The sequence below is a fragment of the Trachymyrmex cornetzi genome, unplaced genomic scaffold (genome assembly GCF_001594075.2).
Source record: "Trachymyrmex cornetzi isolate Tcor2-1 unplaced genomic scaffold, Tcor1.1 scaffold509, whole genome shotgun sequence".
Taxonomy (NCBI): domain Eukaryota; kingdom Metazoa; phylum Arthropoda; class Insecta; order Hymenoptera; family Formicidae; genus Trachymyrmex; species Trachymyrmex cornetzi.
Genome location: NW_017299817.1, coordinates 827,113 through 836,181, shown reverse-complemented (window position 1 = coordinate 836,181; position 9,069 = coordinate 827,113). Strand labels below are relative to the sequence as shown.

The 9,069-nt window shown below is 33.7% G+C and overlaps 2 protein-coding genes across 3 annotated transcripts; both read right to left on the bottom strand.

Annotated features, from left to right (window-relative positions):
- Nucleotides 1-146: 146 nt before the first annotated feature.
- Nucleotides 147-2,832, bottom strand: LOC108765706 (NIF3-like protein 1). Its single transcript, XM_018514552.1, has 5 exons — nucleotides 2,624-2,832; nucleotides 1,116-1,395; nucleotides 933-1,041; nucleotides 681-845; nucleotides 147-571 (listed from the first exon to the last, which is right to left on the bottom strand). The coding sequence occupies exons 1-5, from the start codon at nucleotides 2,743-2,745 to the stop codon at nucleotides 306-308; spliced, it is 942 nt and encodes a 313-aa protein (XP_018370054.1). The 5' UTR covers nucleotides 2,746-2,832; the 3' UTR covers nucleotides 147-305.
- Nucleotides 2,833-3,226: 394 nt separating this feature from the next.
- LOC108765705 (cytosolic iron-sulfur assembly component 1) lies at nucleotides 3,227-5,363 on the bottom strand. Of its 2 annotated transcripts, none has more exons than XM_018514550.1 (3): nucleotides 5,010-5,363; nucleotides 4,274-4,735; nucleotides 3,227-3,775 (listed from the first exon to the last, which is right to left on the bottom strand). In XM_018514550.1, the coding sequence occupies exons 1-3, from the start codon at nucleotides 5,016-5,018 to the stop codon at nucleotides 3,227-3,229; spliced, it is 1,020 nt and encodes a 339-aa protein (XP_018370052.1). In that variant the 5' UTR covers nucleotides 5,019-5,363. The 2 variants fall into 2 exon arrangements, with proteins under 2 accessions (XP_018370052.1, XP_018370053.1); XM_018514551.1 differs by having other exon boundaries at nucleotides 5,205-5,239.
- Between the last annotated feature and the right edge of the window lie 3,706 nt (nucleotides 5,364-9,069).

The window sequence follows — 9,069 nt, the reverse complement described above, 5'->3', positions numbered from 1 at the left end:
TTAAGGACTTGTTAGCGAATTCGAGAGGAAGAAGAGAAAGAGAATAAGACAATCGATATTTTCTTGGCTAAATCTTGTTTGTACATAATCTTTTAATAATCGATACTAAAAAAGCATTACAGTAATTTCAAAATTAAAATTCTATTAGAGTAAAGTGTACGTGATGCTGAATAAAAAGAAAAAGAAAGATCTTTATTTTCAAAACATTAAAGTTTTCCTCTTCCATATAATAAAATGTAAAATCGCTATTAAATCCAATACGATTGCTGTGATGAAAGATAGAGAAATGTTTTTTTTATAACAGCTTACACGGTTTTTAGTGGATCCTTATCACTTTCAGAGACGTCCACTTTGACAGGTTGCAAATTACGTTTTAATATCGAAGCATATATCTTTAAAAAACCACGTTCTGAATCAGAATGATTTGTTAGTATAACATGACTACCCTGATGTACAGCATCCAATACATCGTGATGCAACATTTCTCCCGTGAGATATAAGTCTGCAGATATTCCTTTCAATATCGACACACCTGCTCCAGCACATAATGCAACGGTATTAATGTAACCATCTGAAATATAATAATAATAATATAAAATATAATATAATAATTATATTTATGTCGCCCATTAAGCTTAATTTCTTTTTCCAGCAATAAATTAATCTTGTTAAGATCTCACCTGTATTTCGCGCACGTGCTAATCTTACATGCTTCAGATCAGTTCGTTGCTTCACTAAATTTACTGCTTCATCGACGGATATTCGGTTCTTCAAGGTACATAATCTTCCGAATCCATAAGTCGCGTTATCTTCATTTGGTTGAATCGGCTTACTACTTTCGAGCTCTTAAAATGTAATTTTTATATAGTAAAATATTAATGCTTTAACGAAGTATAATAATATGGAAGTATAATAATGAATCTTTTTCTTACCAAAAGCTTCTGCTAGCCAATCGTTTACACCACCTTTCACAGAATCAAAACTGCTATGCGGAGAGAAGACAGCAATCTTATTTTCTAGACACCTTGCTATTATTCGTTCCTATTGTGTGTAAAGAAAATTAGATTGTGATAACATTTTGACAAAGATCATATCACACAACTTCACCGTTATACCTTCCAAGATTTAGTTGTAATAGATTTCAACGGAACAAATATTAACGGATGATACGTGACAATTAAATCGGTTTTTAATTGAATGGCTTCATCCATAACGTCTTCGGTTAAATCATTCGTTAATAAAATATGCTTCACAATTTTCGATTCTGTAGGTTCAACTAGTAATCCAACATTGTCCCAAGAAGCTGCGAGAGACGTATCCGCAAATTTATTCATTGCACTCACAACATCTTTTAAAGGTATACCTTTTAGTTGGGATGCCAGGATTGGGATGTATCTAGTGAAAACGTTAAAAATTAAAAAAAAAAAAGTTAAAAAGTTAATAACTTTTAACTCAAATTAGTTAATTTTAAATGTATTAATTTTTAACTTAATTTAGTTACTTTTAAACTTTAATTTGTCAACTTTTTTTAAATTAAAAATTTTTCTATCTCTCTTAATGCTAATTTTTTTTCTATAAAGTCTTAAACATTAAAGAATTAATTTAGAAAAAGTTCAATGATTTTATGATGAGAGATCTGTAATAAGAGTTACACCATACGGTAGTCAGTTTTTATTAGGCCTGTTCTTTTTGGCTGAACTTTTGCTCCAGTTCATTTTTCTTCCTCTTCTTTCTTCCTGAAGAGAAAAGGAAGAAAGATGAACTGGTGCAAAAGTTCAGCCAAAAAGAACAGACCTCATGACTCGCTAGGTTTTGTCAATTCCCGCTTATATTTAAATTACACTAATTTTAGGTATCATAAACGGTATATTTCAGCAACATAAATATGAAATGAACCTTGGATGAAAAGCCTTGTTGTAGAACAATATTGCACATGCACCCATTTTCTACATTTTTACGTATATTTTTTCTAACAAATATCTAGTCGACGTAGTCGTAAACATGCATGAGCAGTCATTTCAAAAGTTAAAGAAAGTTAAATAATGGTTAAAGAAAGAGAAATAATGCAAACATATACCCTTCTCTCTCGCAAGATTTTAACAAAAACGCCTTATGGTGTGACTCTTATTATATATAAGTAAAGAATTGGAAAGAGTAAGGGCACTAGGAGTCAGGCGCAGAAGACGTCGTGCAAATAATACACTTATAAAGAGTGAAACTTCTTTATTCACTCTTTATAAGTTTCACTCTTTATAAGTGTATTATTTGCGCGACGTCTTCTGCGCCTGACTCCTAGTGCTCTTACTCTTTCCAATTCTTTGATTCGTAAGGAGTCTTGATTAGTTTGATTTTTATTAATGGATATATAAGTAACTTACATGTGAATATCAAATTAAATTTACCTAACAATCTATTTGTAAGTGTTATTTAAAGTGATCACATTTTAAGAAAAATTAGGACATTTTGATCTCAAAAATAATTTTTTTTAAACTTAAGTTAATTCAATCTTAACTTAACTTTTATTAAGTTAATTCTTTATTTCTTCAACTTTTAACTTAATTTTATTAATTTTATAAGACATTAACTTTAACTTAATTTAATTAAAAAAAAAATATTAACTTACTCGCCGACTTTATTTCCTGTAGCATCGCTCATCGTGCGTGTTGTTTTATACTGTTTAATGTATTTGTATCGAAAGTAAAACTTCTCGCAAGATAATCCCACGTTGTACAAGCGCTTCAGCATTTATACGCACCCTAAAATAAAGATGTAACTGTAGATGACATATTTCAATATAAGGCTATTAAAGATATTACATAATATATTGTAGCATCCAGATACTAATTAAACTTATTAGTTATATTCATCCCAAAATTAAAGTCAAATTATAAATATTAACAAAACCGTCAAAATATTGACTTTTTAAACCATAAGATATTGAAAATAAAAAACCTTTCGAATCAACCTTTTCAAGAAAAAATAAGTAATAAATAAAACCATTCGTTATTCTATGTAACATTACAAATTTTGTTACATTAAATGTTGAAATTCAGAAAAGTAAAAATTAGACGAAATAACGTTCCCCTTTCACGCGCTATTTTGAGGAAACGATAAATCATTTTATAATGAATGTTTATTATTTATTATTCATCAATTTTTAATTCCATTTTTAAGTAAGAAAGGTACAAATAAAGTGAACAGAATTACATATTTTATATAGATATATTTATTCATTATAAAACCATATTTTCACTGTACTATCGTCGCTCGCAGACGCGAGTTGTCCAGGAATTGTAGGATTCCACTGAACACAGTTAACATCTTGAGCGTGTGCACTGTTTATCGAGCAGATCATTGTAAAACTCGGTTGATGTGGATCGCAGTCGCTATCCTCTTTAAATATCCTAATGATATCGTCGCCGCACGCGGTCACCAGTAAACCCGTGGTCTTGCACCAATCGATATCGTAAATAGTTCTTGTATGATATCCCGATAGTGTGCAGATACACTTCCAGACAGACTCGTTGTTCGGTGTAGCGATACCCATATCATTTCCAGGTTTATATTCCCGCCATATCTTCACCGTTTTATCATCGCTGCAGGTTGCTATTCGATTGCCAATCTTATCCCATGAAAGACTCCATACCGTAGACGTGTGAGATGACAAGGTAGCAGTACACGACCAATCGCTATCAGCTGCATTTTCCTTAAATATCTTCACTGTGTTGTCGTAACTAGCAGAGGCTAGAATTTCTTCGTGTGGATGCCATCTCACCTAAAATAAAAGTAAACTTTTATTTCAAGGCATATGTCCTTACTTTAAATGAAATATCCATTATAAATTGATAAGGCAGAGCATGGCTATTCCATCAGTTTCAATTTCTTTATGTGGATGCCATCTCACCTAATATAAAAGTAAACTTTTATTTCAAGGCATATATCCTTGCTTTAAATGAAATATCCATTAGAAATTGATAAGGCAGAACAGAACTATTCCATCAGTTTCAATATTAAAATAATACGAAAATTTACGATAGCAAACAATATCTCTTTATAGTGACGTGCTTATAATTACATTATACAATTATGATTACTCCTTGACAGCATAAGCACAACATGTAAGTAATTATCAACATGTGCTGTTCAGAATATAAACATTATCGCGAGAAATGGACGAAAAAGCTCTGCTCTGCCCTAGAACAAGTTAAAGGTTTTTTAAAAATAAATATATATATTTAAATGATGATTTCCAATAGATAAATTTACAACATACCTTCTTTACATCTTGAGTATGAGCATTAATAACGGCATCACACTCATATTCATCGTCATTTACTTCCCATACCCATACAGATTTGTCTCGGCTACATGTGGCGAGTAACTGACCAGAGATTGACCAACTAACGCTTTTAACTTCGTTCTCATGTCCTTCTAATGTCACATTGCATTCAAACTGTCCCGACTTTTTGTCCCACACCGCAATAGTGGCATCAAAACTCGCCGACGCGATATAATTACCGCAGGGGGACCAAGCCAGTTCTCTAATGGTTCTGGAATGTCCTTCGGTAAGGATCATTTTCGTAACCCATTTGGGTCCCTCTAGTCCCCATATTATAATCGTCTTGTCTTCACCGCAAGACCCTAGATTCGCACCCTTGGGATGCCAACAAACACTCCACACTCTGCCTCTATGCCCGATCAGACTTTGCTTTAGTTCCAATGTACCCATTGCTACCTGCAACAGCATATATAATTCATGTAAAAACCAATACATTTATTAAAAATGCGTTAAAAATTTCGTTGATAGAGTATCTATCTAAAGGATTATAAATACATCAACAAAAATAACAAATAAAATGTGTTTTCAGAATAAAAAAAAATAAATGTTTTAAATGCCTAAAGTAAACAGTACACAAAACAGGGCAGCGAAGGATACTTTGGAACTAAGTAGCAGAATGTATAATTTTCTTATCGCAAATACATCGGTTTTAATCATTTTTCCTATCAACCTTTCTCATTTTTATATACAGTGTAGATGATTTGTTTGTAATGTATGTAATTAACAATGAGCCTAGATCTAGTAGAGAGATTTTGTGTCACATGACAATAATAATTGAATGACGACGAAAGTTATTTTTCCCCAATTTGCTTTGCGTTTTCAATAATAAAGCAGTAATAAAATATCAAAGATTTTGCAAACTCACCGTTTTGTGTTTCTGAAAAAAATATTAGTCGCTACTTCTCGCATGCATATATAATATACCGGTTAACAACGCGTAGAATATTTATGAAAATAATAACATATGATAAGCCTCCAGTTGCTTCCGACTCCGAACAGAGAGTGCAGAAACAAACCTAAAAGGTTTCGGAATCAGACTACGAATTGAAGATTGAGATTGAAGATTAAAATTTGACCAATCAAAACAAAATAAGAGCTAAAATTCCTTTGTCTTCATTGGTCAAATTTCAATCTTCAATCTCAATCTTCAATGCGTAGTCCGATTCCGGCCTATGGTTGCCTTCTATTTAGTGACACAAGTCGATATAAATATCATTCTATCTTACTTTGCAGTCCGTGAATAACAAAGATAGAATAATACTTAGGTCTGTTCTTTTTAGTTATAAAGTCTCTTTTTCTCTCCAACATGGAGAGAAAAAGAGAAAAGATGAACCGTGCAAGAAGTTCAGATAAAAAGAACAGGTCTCTGAGACTCCTAAACACTCCTAAAATCGCAATCAGACTAGAGATTGAAAATGAGATTAGATTAGAATTTAACCAGTCAAAGTAAAGTTCACTAAACTTAAGATTGGTTTTTTTTCTTCTATCTGGTTAAAATCCAATCTCAGAATCGGTCCACTTGGCGCTACAAATGCTTTGAAGCATTTGATTGACCAATCGAAAGAAAGAATTTTACTAATTGATTAATTAAAAAATGCTTCAGAGCATTTGTAGCATCAAGTGGACCATCAATTTCTAGTCTGATCGCAGTTTAAGCATGATGGAATTAAGGCCGGAGCCCAGAGCATCTTTGCATAAAGATACATTTTCATGAGCCATTCGAAAGGATCACGTGGTCCAAACTGACGAATATTAAGCGTCACTTTTTGTCCGGTTTGAGCGGCTCGTGAAAATGTACCTTAATAGAAGATCCTAAAGTAAAGGCCGAATTTGATCAATGTCGATAAAATTAATCTGTATCATATAAAATCGAACATAGTAATGAAACAAAATTAAAAATATGAAGAAATTACATATATTACATCTCTTACTATTTCATAAATTGGAAGTATAAAGTATAACTTTGTGAAATATAACATTGCAAATTGTAAATTTTTGTGAAAAGTCAACAATTTAATACAAAAAACTTATGAACATGTACATCATCTTATATTGTAGAAAGAATTTTAAAAAAACCAGTTAAGATATTTAAGTAAATACTTATGATTCTCAGAAAAAAAACTGAAGTAGAACATTTATTTTGAAGCGATCATCTATTTCATTGTAGTTCAATAAACTTTTGTTAAGGGTTTAGTATTGATAAACTCTATTAAATTGAATTTTATATCCATTTTAATGCTTTTCCAAAATGTTTGTTTTTCATTTATAATTCAATTGTTTTATATATTTGATGTTGATGTAAAATAACACGCGTTTCAAAATATATTTAATAAAATATATTCAATATAAATAAATTCATATATGCTTTATAATAAAATGTAATCACAATAATTGAGTGTGAACATATATTATATACATATAATTACAAACGTAATTAAGTATTATTGAAATGTTGAAGTTCAATTCAGTTGGTGCAAATTTATGAAATATTTGATCACTATCAATCTAACTTATCTATTGTATGTGCAAGATATCTAATACTGTATCATTAGTTATTGTATAGAAATAATATTGCATATTATTATTAAAAACAATTATATTCATAGTAAGCTCATACAAATAATATAATATTGTTCAAAAATACATATCTTGAAAATTTTTATACGTACAATTAGAAGTAGAAACTGAAAAAACATTACTAATTTTCATATAAAAGAAATAATAGTAAATTTATGCAAAAGCATGTTTGTTTTTGAGTGAAGCCGATATAACAGAATATTATAGATAAAATATGAGTGACTCAAACAACATGTATGTTCGAAAACGAAACATAAAACATTTTAAAAACATTTTTAAGATATCTTATATCTTGAGTTCGAACTTTTTGTTGTCTGGAAAACTACTAAATATTAATATCTGAATATTAATATATTGACTAAATATTAATATCTGAATAGATTACGTACAAAAAAATAAAAAACATTTCGGGGTCACTGTAAAATCGTATTCTTAAATGTTCGAGTGTACCAGAATTTGTTCTGATTTTTTAGTGTCCAAAAACTCTTTGAAAAACACAAACAGGCAATGATCCAGCTGGACTAGGAAAGCAGTGAAAAAAACGTTGGACGAAAAGAATTAAGGTTTTGAAATGAAAACTAATTATGGATACATGTTTGTGGATTAGATCTCTCGACCTTTTCATGACACTCGAATGTTATTTGTTAATCATTATGACGAGATACAAGATGCTACTGTACTACTTGATCTTATCTTCAAGTCGTATTCAAACATTAAGAGAAAATGTACTACACTTCTGTAAATATGTTTGTTTGAATAATTCTAGCTATAAGTTCACTATATATTTATTTGGTACAAAAGAACTATTAACTATTCATTATTTTTTTTTGTAAATAATTATTTATCGTAAGTAAATATTAAGTCAGTATTTAATTTAGCATATTTTTCAGTGTAGTCCGTTTTTTATTTCAAGTCCTTAAAAAAAGGATCAGTTCGGCCCAAAGCAAATGGGTCGTTTCTCGTGCACAACTCGCTAATTACCCGACTGCAACGCAATTTATATTTAATTCATAGCTAATTAGATATTCGGGTAGATTTGCGTAACTTTGCGGCACGCTCGATATTAACCGCGTGAGCGCCACTAATCCAATAATTTGTTTCTCAAACACTATTGTCCGAGTCAGCGGGACTTGCGGGACGCGCAATCGCCGTGACGCGACGCAACACAGACGTCATCGCGTCCTGATCCTTCAGAAAAAAAAGAAAAAAAACAGGAGCGAAAATCCTCCTAGGTAAGACGGTATCTTCAGCTCACCCTCGCCGGCGTGGAACAAGCAGGGAGGACGCAAGGGACGAATGAATGAAACGTAGAAAAGGGAGGAAACGCCGCGTTCGCAGCCGAGACGACCAGAGACGACCCAGGTCACCCAGGTGCGCGACCGTCTCGTCAGTCGTCTGCTGCCACGGACCGCCACGGTGCGGAGCTAGAGAAGCGTAATCGCGAGCGCGCGGACGCCCGATTGACGATCTGACGTAGATTCGTAGAAACGTAGAATCCGAGACCGGCGGCTAAAGTCGCCACCGCAGGCCGCGCCGACCAGAGGGAATCGTCGCAGGTGAGACGAGGTGGGAGATCGCGCGCTCGTGTGTTTGCCAGGCATTCGCGGATCGCGTGTGCACGGCGTACAGCCGAGGCAGCTGAGCATAATATGTTGTATTAGTAAACCGACCGACAACACAACAACGTCAACGACGGCAACGACGGTGGTGACGGGCGATGATAGTTGGGTAGAGTGCGGTGCGTGGCGTCGACGACCTGCCAGTGGACGAGGCACGACACCTGCTCGGTTATAGGTACGTAGACGCGTACGTACGAGAATATTAACAACGGACGGTGCGTGCGTGCGTTAGTGCGACATACCAGAAGCGAAGATCAGCGAAGACGGCCATACTCGATAAACAACGGCCGAGCGAAGTGCGCGGCTACGAGAGATGAGGTAAATAATAGTTTCAGAAACGGGAGAGAAGGAGAGAAAGAGAGAGAGAGAGAAAGAGAGAGAGAGAGAGAGAAAAGCGAAAAAAGCGAGACTCCTCTTCGCAAATCGCACGCAGCGGGCCGCGCGCGTGAAGCTGCAGAACGGGCAGAGAGAGAGAAAGAGAGAGGGAGGAAGACAGACGAAGAGAGAGGATCGCGAGAAGAGAGACGAGACGAC

Bases quoted from the DNA above. Each gene is read 5' to 3' on its own strand.
- LOC108765705 (XM_018514550.1), bottom strand. The intron at 3,776-4,273 runs GTATGTTGTAAA...CTTTTATTTTAG, and splicing joins ATACTCAAGATGTAAAGAAG to GTGAGATGGCATCCACACGA.
- LOC108765706 (XM_018514552.1), bottom strand. From the start codon at position 2,745: ATGCTGAAGCGCTTGTACAACGTGGGATTATCTTGCGAGAAGTTTTAC. The intron at 846-932 runs GTAAGAAAAAGA...TTACATTTTAAG, and splicing joins TTGGCTAGCAGAAGCTTTTG to AGCTCGAAAGTAGTAAGCCG. The intron at 572-680 runs GTGAGATCTTAA...ATTATATTTCAG, and splicing joins AGCACGTGCGCGAAATACAG to ATGGTTACATTAATACCGTT.